Source organism: Lipotes vexillifer, unplaced genomic scaffold (genome assembly GCF_000442215.2).
Source record: "Lipotes vexillifer unplaced genomic scaffold, Lipotes_vexillifer_v1.1 scaffold543, whole genome shotgun sequence".
NCBI lineage: Eukaryota > Metazoa > Chordata > Mammalia > Artiodactyla > Lipotidae > Lipotes > Lipotes vexillifer.
In genome coordinates this window covers 4,277,402-4,291,535 of record NW_006799055.1, presented here as the reverse complement: position 1 = coordinate 4,291,535, position 14,134 = coordinate 4,277,402, and the positions used below count along the sequence as shown (strand labels likewise).

Genomic DNA, 14,134 nt, shown 5'->3' with positions numbered 1-14,134 from the left:
TTCCTGCTGTATGACATTCTGGAAATGGTAAAACTATGGAGACAGTAAAAAGATCGGTGGTTGCCAAGGGGTGGGGGAAGGGGAAGGATGGTGGAGCATAGAGGATTTTTAAGGCAGTGAAAATACTCTGTACGATACGTAAAGGTCATTATACATTTGTCCAAACCCACAGAATATACAACACCAAGAGTGAACCCTAAGGTAAAGTATGAACTTTGGGTGATTATGATGTGTCAGTATAGGTCCATTGATTTTTAACAAATGTACCATCTAGTGGGTGATGTTAATAATGGGGGGAAGCTATGCGTGTGTGGGGCAGGGGTATATAAGGAAATCTCTGCACCTCCCCTCCAATTTTGCTGTGAACCTAAAACTGCCCCAAAACTAATGAGCTTAAAAGATGTTAACCTGACACTACCCCCTGCCCTGCTACCCCACCAAATAAATTTTTTCTAGAAAAAGAGGTCTTCCAGCCATCTTTATTTAGCCCTAAGCAACTTGTTCAAAACACCCCCAAATAAAGTCCCACTCCTCTCTGCCAGGCAACTTCCTGTGTCTGATCACATCCAGGCCTGTCTCTGGAGAGACACTGCACCTTAAACGGACAAATTCGTTGGATACCACCTTCTATCAACAAGTTGAGAAGGACACAATAAAATACTGATATGACAGCAGGAAGTGACAGGATCACACAGAAAATGTAGGGACATTATCAACTATATCTGCCGAACCTTTTAGCGCACTATGCTTCTTTTAATATTTTGGTAATTACTTCTGTATATAATAACGATTATTTACCAATATCCCCTTTTGAAAAACTAACTGCTCAAACCTTATACTGTGATGACTGGTGTCATGTGCAGGTCCATTTGCTTACATGGGGGAGAAAAAACCCCACCACAACTGGATCCCATTTGTTTTTTCAAAAAAAAAAATAATAATAATTCAATGTAAAACATGAACATTTAATTAGCTTTAAACAATGTATGTAATAATGTACATGCTATACAATCCCAAACACACTGAACACAAATGCAATCTTATAAGACATATACACAACCTACTTTTTGCCAACATATATCCTGTAGGTCACTTAGGATGTTAGCTGGTTTCTCAGCCCAGGTGTGAGCATATAAACACACATATATATACGCCTCAAACTGAAGATTAAGATAATAAACCAAAGAGCTGAATGTAAGAAGTCTGCCGTGGAAGATGCTAAAACCACAATCAGTCACTGGAACCAAGTAACAAGGCACAATAGCTTCCCTCTGTGGTCACAAGGCTTAAGTTTCTCGTCCCAGTGCTTAAATATGGAAATAGACGTGGCTAAATCACAAACTCTATTTTATAGTGCATTTCCGTCACTGTTTAAAAAGAAGTATTTTTTCTTATTACATATGCATTACAGAAAAGCACTGGAAAAATAAATAGGATAAGCTCATACAATAAAGCCTTTTTTTCCATTTGAAAAAGTTATTTATGTTCAAAATTAATATAACAGATGTAGGTGTAATAAAAAGAAGCATAAGGGATCCTATGCAGATTTCCTAGTACCCTTCAATCATATCTTGTGTCACCCATGTTAAATTGTCCATTTTAAAGCCAGCTGGGTGATACTGTCAACTGAAAGTCATTTTCTTTCTTTCTTTTCTATTTTTTCTTTTTTTTGGTGCTTTAATAATATGTACTAGTACAGAGAATAAAGTTATCAATAACGTGGCAAAATGAAACTCTTCCTAGCATTTAAGTTTTTTTGTTAAACATTAACTTTGTATTAGGCTATCCTTAATTTTCCTTTTTTTCTTTTTTCTTCTATGTTAACAGAGAAGAAAAAAATGTTTCACAGAGAATTCATGCAACCAAGCAAAATCTAAACTATCCGTATTCCTTTTTTTTAACCCCCAAATTCTTGGGTAAATTGAAAGTTTATTCTAGGAAGAACAATTCATTGAGAGATAAAACAGTTTAAAAATATACATATATGTACTATTCATTGTTTCTAAGAACAGCTTAGAGCTTTAGCTTCGTAAACTTACATACTTATCAAAGGAATAAAGCCAGCCACAAAACAAGAATCAACAGGATGCGGTAATCCATTCACAAAAGACAGTCAAATGTGCTTACACATATACAAGAAATCAACAATGTAAGCTGTAAATAATAAGTCGTCAAATGTAGCACTAAACAAATTATAACCAGAACAAAACCGTCAGTTTCGTTAATTTTGACCACGAAAGTGGGACCAGCCAAACATGAGCTTGGCAGTGTCCTTCGACCACCGTTTTGTTTCCACAGGGGCACTGCAGCACGCAGCTCCTGCGGGGACCAGAGCAGCTGCTCACAAATACAACCGGACTGACCAAGGGAAACACACAACCAACCATCTTGCTCTAGGCTCTAAAACTGAAGAGTAATGTAATGAATAAACTGAGACTTTAAGGCTTTCTTAGAAGTATTTTTCATGGCACTTCAACAATAAACACCAATAGGCAAAATTTGCAAATATTCAAAGTTACATAGTTACACAATTGAAAGTACATGCCATGTCAATTATTAAGTAAGGGACCACGTTGTCAGTTTTGTTTTCTGGCAATCAAACTATACTTATGGAAGGCTATTCCTATTTGACTGTAATTAACATGTAAATCATAGACATGTCAGTTCACTAGTGTACAGTACAAACTGCATCTGGAGTAAACTGGCCAGTACCACCTGCTTCTTAAAGAGCTGAAGGTCATTCATTTCTTGCTAGAAACGCAGCTAAACTGCCTTCTCTCACAAGAGCAGTTAGCATCCTGACTTCAGCTATCAACCTACTGGTAAACTCTAAGATCGTCACTAGGCCAATTCCTTGGGTCACGCACACAGACCACCCTCACGATAATCCATTTCTCGCACCGCAGGCAGCCAGAAAACTCTCTCTGAGCCTAACACGTCATTCTGGCCACGCCATATTCCGAGCTGACCACAGCAGGCTCCGCTTTGGAAAACTCGTCCGCGTACTCGCTGTAGCGGTTATCTGCGGGGTTGCTGCCCTCTATAGTTCGGAGGGCATCATTCACAGGCAGCAGAGTCTGCTCCTTGAGACACAAGGAGGTTTTGAGGGCAGGTGATTCAGGACGAACTGAATTTAACAATTCCTTGGTGAGAACTCCATCTGTCTGCTTATTTTTATGTTGCTTGATTTGCTAGAAACAAATCCAAATTTGAAAAAAATTACAAACTGTACAGGCTACACGTTCAATATATGTTAGATGAAAGTAGACAAAAATCGAGCTTCTGCAAATGTTCTCTTTATGTACGATGCAAAATTAAATCTCAAAAAATTAAAATCTAGTGTGAGACATGGTTGAGAATCCCAACTGTGTACAACTTTTGCAGTAGAGAACATATCTGACAGAAGATCACTAGGCCTTCATATCTGAAAAGCACATACATTTCCTAGAAACTATAAAAAGTAAACATTTTATAATGAGAGAAATATATATGTGAGACAGTCACCCTGAAATCACAGCTATATAATGTAACAAACACACACTCATTTAGTTGAAGGTGTGACAGCCTGAAGAGCTTTCTTATGTGGTTTTCCTACAATGGTTTGGTAGGTGAGCATGACAGCCTATAGAATACAACAGAATTATTTTAACAGATTTTAAAAGGATTCTTTGGCAGAGTTCCACACTCTCCAGATCCTTGGACTGATCTTCAGACAACCTTCTTGTACCGTCTATATCTTGGGCTTGCCTCTCCTACAGGTCACTCAGGCAGTCATGACCTCCTTATCTGAGAGGTGACCAGCAACACTCCTGTCTGAGAGGCAGACAGGATAGTCTCACCGAGTAATAACAACTGGCCAGAATTTCTTAAAACATGGACTTACTGATCCTTTTTGTTACACATAATGGTAAAGAAACGTCTTAGGGTGGAGAAGGATTTCTTACACAAGATATACAAAAAGGCATAAACATAAAGACTGGTCAATCTGACTATATGAAAATTCACATCAACTATATGAAACATACCATAAAGAAAATGGAAAAGACAAGAAAAGACTGGACAAAGCCATTGGTGATACATTTAACTAAATAAGAATTAGTGTGTGGTATATAAAGAATTCTTATAAATCAGTAAGAAAAAGGCAAATACGCCAACAGAAAAATGGTTTGAATAGGCCATTCGCAGAAAGGGAAAAATTCAACTTCACTCGTCGTGGCAATCCGAAACTGCAAATAACTGAAATGTCTAGCATAGCTGAATTGATGGACTGTGATACAGTCACACAAGAGAATACGATACAGTAGTTACTGATAAAACAGATGAATTAAAGCTACGTGTATCAACGTTGATAAATTTCAAAACAATGTAGAGCAAAGTGAAGCATGACAGTGTGACAGCCTTTGTATAGCTTTAAAACGTGGTTTCTTAAGCGGAGTGAAGGGGACCTGGGCATTCATGTTGCTTGTTGCCCTCTACATCTTATACGTGACTACTTTCTTTTTTCAATATATAATAAAAATAATATTTCAAATCATATGCAACAATGCTATAAATTGTCTGTGGATATAAACGTATACAGAGGAAGTATAAAAATATGCACAGGAATGACTAACACCAGATTCAGCACAGCAAGTGTAGTGGGGAAGACTCAGTAGGGCTCACAGGGTCTGCAAATAGACCGATAATGTGTCTTCCCTTCAAACAGAAACATGAAAGGTCTGAATCAAATACCGTAAATCTTAAAACCTCACAAAGCTAGGTGGTGAATAGCCTGATATTTATTATATCTCTATTTCTCTATATATTATACTCCAAATAGTTCAATATATTTTAAAATTCAGAGAAAGCGATTTAAACTAACCTGCTCAAAGCAGAGGAGACCTGATTTTGAAGCAACCATGAGCGCTTACAAGATTTCTATTGATATGTAGACTACGTTTACACTGAGAGCACAAGTGAGGGAATAAACTAATTTAATATTCCAAATGTGTTACATCAGATACTTCAGAATACTTACGGATTCTAAGTCTTTAACATCTTTCTGTAACTGCTTATTTTGCTCATTCATATTCATAATTATATTAAACACAGACTGCCTAGGATGCAATGTTCGATCAAACTGGTGGTACATGTTTCTCCAAAACCTTCATGACAAAAAAAGAAAAAAATATACTTCAATAAATCGTGCTGGAGAAAAACTGAGTATAAACACTTCAATACTGCCAGCTTACTTAAAATTGAAAGATACTGTATTCGGCTCCAAAACTGCCAGCTTCTGAGACGCGGAGCTGTAGAGAGGATTGCAGTACTTCTGCCGGTCACCCAAGAGGAACGGCCACAGGGAGTGAGTCCTCTCCTTTAACCTAACGGGGCGAGAAAACCATGACGGTCTTTCCCAGAGCCGCTGATGCTCACTTTTATAAAGCAGGCAATCATTTCCCACGTAGATTTAAGTTTCAGTCTTTACTTCTATTCACAGTCTAGCCTCACCTCTGAATTCCTCACACTTACACTGTACATACTTTTCTGTATGTATGCTACACTTCAAAACAAATTTTAACTATTAACCCGAGAGTGTGAGGGGTGTTCAGAGCATACTCAGCTTCAGAAAAACAGACAATAAAATCTTTACAGTAAGACTCAGTTCTATATCATACTGTCAAGACAGTTTAAGTTCAACTATGATTTATGTTAGACCTCAGCTAAATAGGAAAGAAGAAAGCCCATTTCAATCAACTGTCTTACTTGAGTTCTTCTCTTTCCTTCTGACAATTTCCAATGAAGTTTCCAAATTGGCATGAATGAATATGTTCATGGATCTGAAGAAGAAACGCTTCATTGAATTCGAAGGCTTGTGGAAACTGTTCAGTCAACTGCCACACACATTCCAAGAACTGAGTAAACACCGGTGAAACTTCCTTTGGGTCACCATCCAAATGGCCACACCTAACCCCCCAGAAAGTACAAGCTTTTGAAAATGCCACTGAAAGAGGTCAACTGTTCGAGTATTGTTAAATTTAAATACATATCCCCCCCTCCAAAAAAAAATCGTAAAACATTGTTACATTGGCATTAAAAAAAAAAAAACTGTCATGTTTTTATTGAAACAATTTACACCTATGAGTTTTCAACCACAATTTTAACGGGTCTGTTACATTCTAACTACTACAATGCAGACAAAAAGGAACGTAATAAACTGCTATGAAAATTAACAAAAGTATCAGACTTGAAAAAAATGACAGAAAAAGAATTAAATCGGTCTTCATACAAAAAAACACCGCTCTCACCTCCCATCAGACATGGGAGCTCATGAAGAACAGGAACATTCAGGTACTCTAAATTAGTTCTACTAACTTTACAAAGTGCCTAAATGTATAACTGTGACTCACCTCTCCGAATATTTATGTCCAAAGGAGATCCAATCTTTTTCTATTAAAACCTTAATGAGAAAAAGTAAAATCCATTTTGTAACCACAATTCTTTTCTTGTTTAGAATGGATTGAATCTTATTATCTTAAAAACAGCATTTACACTTTTAACTTATGGTGGCAAACAAAACGAAATTTTTAAAATTACAGGCAAAAGACAGCAAGAACCTGGGTTAGAGGCTGGCTTAACAAGGAGTGAAAATGATACATAAAAAGAAATACAGTAGGTCTTGTGACTTAAATTTACTTCAGTTGCATTTATTCCATTTTAAGTGAAAAGCGCATGTTATAAAACACTATTGCATTTACATTTTTTGTATGTATGATGATATATGCACAGAAAAAAGGTTAGGAAAATGAAAATCAGAAGGTTACCAGTGGTTACTGGGTGGCAAACTGGGGTGGATGTTTAAACCTTTTGGCTTACTTGTACGTTACTTCTGTAATACTTTTTAAAAAAAAAAGGATGGTAAAGAAACCAATGAAAAGTTTATATTCAAATTCAAATGTTGATATGCGACCTCCTGAGTGCACTCTTTTCTGTTACAACTCTACTGAAATGATAGGTTTCTAATTATTTTCGGTCTAATCTAAACAACATTATCTTCTTAGTATTTACTATACTTTCTAATTTCATTATATAATCACCAAGTACATTCTTTTCCATGTCAAAATTGCCACTTTTAGCTCCTCTGACTTTGTCTTAAATCTCTCCAGAAGGCCATGGCACGTGTGGGTAAAGATGCAGATTCTGGAGTCACAGTGCACGGGATCAAATCCCAGCTTCCCCACTTCCACACCCGGCAACCTCGGGCACATGGTCTGGGCTGTAGCCTCGGCTTCTACCGTGGGCCCTTTGCCATCCTGCCACACACCCACGTCTGAAACTTAACTCAACACCGTTCTCACTCAACTCACTCTGCCGCTTCTCTCAGCACAGTCCATCCTGCCAAGTGAGCGCAGAGCCTGGAAGCAATCCGAGAAGAGGCGTCTTCTCCCCAACCCACACCCAGTCCGCGAACAACGCTTACTCTGCTGTCTCGCCCTCCCTGGAGGGGCCTGTCGCCCACTCATCCATCCACGGGGCACTGCCTTAGTTCTGGCCCTCTTTTCTCTCCTAAGTCATCCTAACGGCTTCTACGCAGGTCTCCTAGCCTCCATTCCCACCCCTCTGCCTTCCAGACACCATCTTTTTAAAAAGATGAGCTCTGAGCATGTTCCCGTTTCCCGCGTTTAAAGCCTGTTGCTGGGCTTCCCTGGTGGTGCAGCGGTTGAGAGTCCGCCTGCCGATGCAGGGGACGCGGGTTCGTGCCCCGGTCCGGGAGGATCCCACGTGCCGCGGAGCGGCTGGGCCCGTGAGCCATGGCCGCTGGGCCTGCGCGTCCGGAGCCTGTGCTCCGCAACGGGAGAGGCCGCAACAGTGAGAGGCCCGCGTACCACACACACACCAAAAAAAGCCTGTTGCTGGCTCTCACTCCCCAGCAGGAGGACATCCAGTTGCCAGACCTCTCCTCCTCGGGCCCTGGCCCACCCCGTTCTTCTGTGCCAGCCTCACCCCTCACACAGCCTGCACCCTACCCATCACCCGCCAGCTGCAGTCACCTGCAGGAGCCACACTTTAGTCCTCACCGTTCCTCTAGCCTGCGAGGCTCCCACACGGTCGCCGGTCACTTACTGCACGCTTTCGTCTGGACGCCCGGCAGACAGTGAAAGCCAAACATGGCCAAGGAAACACCCTTATCTCACACACTCAAGGCAAGCGGAACCTTACTTTATTAGAAGCCCTTGCATTTGACCTGTCCCAGATGCAACATGCTGGCACCACGAAAACAATGGTTCTGAAAGGGGTCTGGCTGTGTTAAACCTTCCCCTGCTTTAAGACAGCACTGTGTTTCATAATTCTAAACTAATAAAAACTGCCTACCAGCTCTTCATTTATTTTACCTGCCCTGAGTTAAAACATAAATTGTGAAAACAGGAGTTAATCTGACCATGCTCATGCATTAAAAAGCACACAAAACCCAGGAGCCAGGGCTTCAGCGCCACAAAGCAGGAAATCTGCTTGACTAGAAATTTCACCTTCAGATTTAAAACATGCTCCCTAAAGTGTAGTTACAATTAACAAGTGAAGGTGTATTAAATAGAAAGGTTCCTCTAGAATATAATTTATAAGTACTCTTATCTATGTCTTGTCTTACTACATTATTTACATTTGTTAGATAAAAATGAGGGAGAAATACTGAATATTTCTATTGCAACATTTTACGGGTGAAAAACACCTTTTAATCTAAAACTTTTTGTCAAAGAGACGGCACAAGTGGAGATTAATCTAACTCAGAGTTTCTCAACCTCAGCAGTACTGACATTTTGGGCCAGGTAATCCTCTGTTGGAGGGACCGTCCTGTGAATAGAGGTTATTAGCAGCTGGCCTCCACCAGCTGGATCCCAGGTACACCCTTTCCTTTAGTTGTAACAATCAAGATGACTCCTGGGGGGGACAAAATCGCTCCTATTTGAGACCAGTGGTCTGGCCAAACAAGTCCTTACCATGAATCCTCTGATTGTCCTGTAGTAGGGATCCAATAAGAGAGAGCCCAGGGAACAGACCTGGGAAGTCCTGTCCCAGCCATCAGAGCAATGTACCAACACACTCGCGTTTTCAACCATTATTGCCTGAAAAGGAAGACCACACATTTCGATTCTAGCAAAACCCATTTTAGGTAAATCAGTAAGTGTTATTTACTCAAAAACCAAAGTAGCAGGTATTGCATTATAAAGAAGAGCTAGGACTGCAATGATTATGTTGTCACAGCATAATCTCCAAGGAACCGGACAAAACACAAAGCGAACAAACAAAACGCACAGACAAAAATGCTGTTTCAATGTGTCGGGGAATTTCTTTTGAAGTTCCTACATTAAGTGCTACATGATATTTTTAAAGTTCAAATTAAAGTGAACTTCATTAAAGAGGTAAAACATAATAGAAGTTATCTGGCAGGAAAGGATACCAGCACCCAACAGAATAAATCCATTCCTTCCCAACCAGTCAAAGCCCAGATCAAACGTGAGTGAAGAGGGGTTACTCTGGCTAAGAAGATTGCAGCGTCCGTAACGGCTTTGATGTGGCGCAGCCATCCTGCGTTCTCCAGACCTGAGTAGAAATCACTGACGGAAAGCCCTTTGGTACCGTTGACTGCAAGGGGAAAGACATTTCAGTTAGAAAGGCGCCTGAGTGCCCACTTCTGTTCAAGAGACCCCTAGGGGAACGAGGTGGGGAAGAAGAGAAGAGGACAAAATAAACAGGCAAGACTCTTTATACATGAACACATGCTATTAAAAGCTCAATAATGGAGTTTTAGGTACTTTTTTCTGTCATTCCTCGTGCTTAAAAAAAAAAAAATTGCTCCAATACCCTTTTTAAAAAAATTTTCAACACAAATGTGTAACTAAAAATGGGCTTCCCTGGTGGCGCAGTGGCTGAGGGTCCGCCTGCCGATGCAGGGGACGCGGGTTCGTGCCCCAGTCCGGGAGGATCCCGCATGCCGCGGAGTGGCTGGGCCCGTGGGCCATGGCCGCTGGGCCTGTGCGTCCGGAGCCTGTGCTCTGCGACCGGAGAGGCCACAGCAGTGACAGGCCCGTGTACCGCAAAAAAAATTAAAAAATAAAAATAGAAATAGTCTGAGGGGCTTCCCTGGTGGCGCAGTGGTTGAGAGTCCACCTGCCGATGCAGAGGACACGGGTTCGTGCCCCGGTCCGGGCAGGGCCCACATGATGCCCCAGCAATTCTAGGTATATATATATATATATTTATATTTATATACCCAAGAAAATTGAAAATATACATTGCACATGAAAGTTCATTACAGCATTATTCCCAGTAACCAAAAAAAAAAAAAAAAAAAAAAGTCTGAGATTTCAGTTTTTTAAGTTCCACACCAAGACTGCAAAGATAGCTTAATATTTAAATGGAACACTGTCATAAATTAATCTTCACTGTACGGACTAATCAAGAATATCTAACAATAGCAATTTTTTGTAAAACCAGTAGAATTATACTAATAAATATAGTAGCCGCTACGGAAATACAGCTATTAAACACTTGAAATGTGGGTAGTCCACAGTAAGATGTAAATACAAGAGACACACTAGCGAATTTCTAGGACTTAAAGGAAAATATGCAAAATACATCACTACTAATTTTTTATACTGATTACATGTTAGCATGCTTTTAATATATTAGGTTAAGTATATTATTAAAATTAATTTCAACTGGTTTTTACTCTTCTGAACGTGACTACTAGAAAATTTTTAATTATATAATTTTAAATTTTATAATGTGACTAGCATTACATTTCTATGGGACAAAGCTGCCTAGAAGGTAAGCAATAATCGTACCTTCCAATAATTTCTGAAGGCTGGACCGCATGACATGAATATTTTCAATTCCAACAAACTGAAATCTAATATTAGAATAGTTGTCTTCATTTTCATAACCTTTTCCAGCTGCTCTGTTGGCCATTGCATTCAGCTAAAATTTTAAATTTTAGAAATTTAGAGACAAATTGCTTTTATCTTTCAGTTTACCAAAATATCACGAAAACACTAAATAAACCACAATTTAGCTAGCAGAGTTTAAAGGAACTCATCAAAACTGAATATACTACCATTTTTTAATAAGTGAAAAGTGTCATATATGTTATTCATAGTACAGAAGATCCTATAAAGTAATAAAATGACTGCTATATAAGAATCAGATAAGAAGTTCCCCACATATAATTCATAAAACTAATTCACATATGTATTTAGTCACTTTTCCATACGTTTGTAATATATTAAAATTTAAAAAAAGAAAGAAATGTCTCCTGTCCAAACCCTATATGATTCAGTGTCGAGCAGAGCTGGGGAGTTTTTACAGAATGAACTTAGAAGATTCACTTCAGAACAAGCCTGGAGCACTTAATCATTCAGAAAGCCACAGGGACCCTGAAAAATCACATCTGAAACATGCATCAGATTGTTCCAGGTCCTCCATATTCAAGGTTACTGGAAGCCCACACCCTATACGACACAGCATATGATGAGCTAGCCTGATACATCTCCAAGAATTGGGTCAAAAATAGCCCGTTTTCTAGGGAGAGAAGACTGCCTATAGGCCCACGGTCTTTGGTTATTAGATCAAATGCTATCAGAGGTTAAGATTTGGCATGTTTAATTCTTTCAGACTAGGATTTCATATGGTACGTCATGATAATTTGCTAAATAGTCTTATGAACTTGGATGAAACAGAGCCTAAGTTGGAAGAAAAAGTTGCTCTTCATGCAGTGGATTGGGGCCCAGGTTGGTAAGAAGTATAGTTAAATTGTGTCTACTGACCCACTGGTCATTCAGCACCTGTGATGGCTAAGGCAAGAGTTAGGTGTTTAAATGCTTCCACATTATTATCACTTGAGTTTAACTAGTAAAACGAACCAATCAAAGAAAGATTTATTTTCTGTGTAGGAGTCAATTATATAAGTAAGAGATATGAGGGCCTGAGAAACAAATCACACCCTCAGACCTCATGTTCAGAAAGTCTTATGTTACAATCATCTTTTTATATCTAGTATTACCTAAAAATAGTTCTAAGCAATTAACCCACCCAGATTATACAAGTAAACTAAAATTCTTTTTACAAGAGGTATCACCAACACCCTTGAATTCTAAGAAAGTCTTTTTTTAAAACAAAAGAATATCAAATTATCAATTTCTAATTTTTAATACTTCTTAATTTATGCAAATTAATCTTATCTTCTGTTTTCTCCATTATCTTTTGTGAAATTGCATAATGATGAGAATTACTTCTAAAACAACTACCATTCCTTTCAACAAAGCTGCCTAAAATTGTGTTCTATATCGCTCACTCGCTTTTTCCCATCGCTTTCTCTTATTTTCTCATCATTCCAGATTTTTGAAGAAATTCTCACTATAATTCTGCCAATGTCCTTTTGTGTAGCCCACCAGCTCTGCATGCGATGCTATAATAAAAATTAAAAGTAATGTTAGCTATTACCATTGAGGATTTTACTTACTTTAGTTTAAGAATCTTACACGAATTGGTTGTTTATCTGTGTTTACAAAAAGAAAAGGGGATTCTAACATTTGTTCCAATGATAAAAATTTATCCTGACATTATAGATACCTAACAGAACAACTATTTACTGTTCACTATTTATAATTCCCTAGTTCAATATTTCCTAAGTTAGCTCACTATCTATTTCCCTTATTTTCTTGAATATTCCAAATTACAGTCCATTATTTTAACAGCGTTTTGCCAATTAAAAATTCCACCAAAAAAAGTAATAAGAATTTCTAATTTTCACAACACATACTATTCAGTATTTCTTCACAATAACATAAGGCTTACATATCATCTAAGCTCCCAATATAAAATTCAGGTTTCCTAAATTTGTATATATATCAGAAGACATAAGAAATCACCACCTGGGTTATTGGGAAATTGGTCTCCTAAGTTGGTATCCTTTAAAAGATTGATTTCCTTAGTATCATTAGCCTCAGTTAATTTACAACTAGGATTCAGATATGTTAAATACGGATGAAGTGATCAGTTCCCACTAACTGAATTAGCAGAGACAAGTGAACTGCCAGACCACACTAGACTTAAGACACATACTCTGGGCCTGGTGTCCATGACATACATGTAGCGGTTGGCTGGGTTGGCTTTGCTGATGGCCTGAAGCAAGTGTTCATCCTCCAGGCACCGGGCACTGAATCCTGACAGTGGCTGACTACATCGACAAATGGCAGCCTAGTTTTAAAAGGAGAGGAAATAGATTATCCAAAGATGTCTAAAACACACCTCAAAGACATGCTTAAAGGAAAAAAACCCACAGTTAAAATCAAATGTGCAATCGATTTAAAAGTCAGGGAACTAAGATCCCACAAGTCTCACAGCACAGCCAAAAAAACAAAAACAAAACAAAAACAGAAAGCAAAACAAAATCAAAAAACAACAAAAAAATGCTATAGCAAAAATAAAGGAGCCAGGAGATGGAGTGGAGATAAGGTTGAGGGTATCTTCTAGAATGAGATAAAGAGAGAATTTAGAGGGTATTAACTTCCTAGCATACAAAGTTTATGCTAGGAAGCCCACTTGTCCACATACACACACAAAAGTACAAAGAAAATTAACACAAGAGAGGAAGCTACCAAAGAAATAGAGGGGCAATTTCCCAAAACTGAGTCCTGAGTTTCCACGTAGAATTTAAAACAACATGCCAAGGCCTGAAATCACTGTGAAATTTCAGGACACGGGGGGGAAAGAAAATTCTAAAACCTTCTCAAGGAAAAAAATCAGGCCACAAAAGACTGGGAGTCAAAACTGGCATCCATCCCTCAAGTTACCAGCTGTGAGGACAGGAAAATGATTTGCCCTCTCTGAACCACAGCTTCCCCATTTGAGAGGTACAGGGAGTACCCAGAGACTACCTTATAAAGTTATGTGAGGATCCCACGCGTATAAGGCATTAAATATGCAGTACCTCCTGGCCTTCTGTGGAGACCACAAAGACAAATTGTACCAGGACGGGCAAGCCCAATTACAGAATCTCAGTGAAAAGACTCTTCCACCTATTCATACAGCAAAAATCCTTCTGATCTGAAGAGCTGACTACTAAAATGGGAGCCTGAAACACCCTTGGCTCTTTCCC

The 14,134-nt window shown here is 39.0% G+C and overlaps 1 protein-coding gene across 1 annotated transcript in view; it reads right to left on the bottom strand.

Moving 5' to 3' along the window:
• Positions 1-2,930: 2,930 nt before the first annotated feature.
• MTMR6 (myotubularin related protein 6) overlaps positions 2,931-14,134 on the bottom strand; it is a 24,101-nt gene continuing 12,897 nt past the window's right edge. The window contains exons 6-14 of the mRNA XM_007471458.1: positions 13,099-13,233; positions 10,824-10,956; positions 9,512-9,621; positions 8,976-9,101; positions 6,390-6,439; positions 5,746-5,946; positions 5,232-5,363; positions 5,018-5,144; positions 2,931-3,191 (exon numbers count right to left, since the gene is read on the bottom strand). Of these exons, the coding sequence (XP_007471520.1) occupies positions 2,931-3,191; positions 5,018-5,144; positions 5,232-5,363; positions 5,746-5,946; positions 6,390-6,439; positions 8,976-9,101; positions 9,512-9,621; positions 10,824-10,956; positions 13,099-13,233 (1,275 nt within the window). The remainder of the gene's footprint in view (positions 3,192-5,017; positions 5,145-5,231; positions 5,364-5,745; positions 5,947-6,389; positions 6,440-8,975; positions 9,102-9,511; positions 9,622-10,823; positions 10,957-13,098; positions 13,234-14,134) is intronic.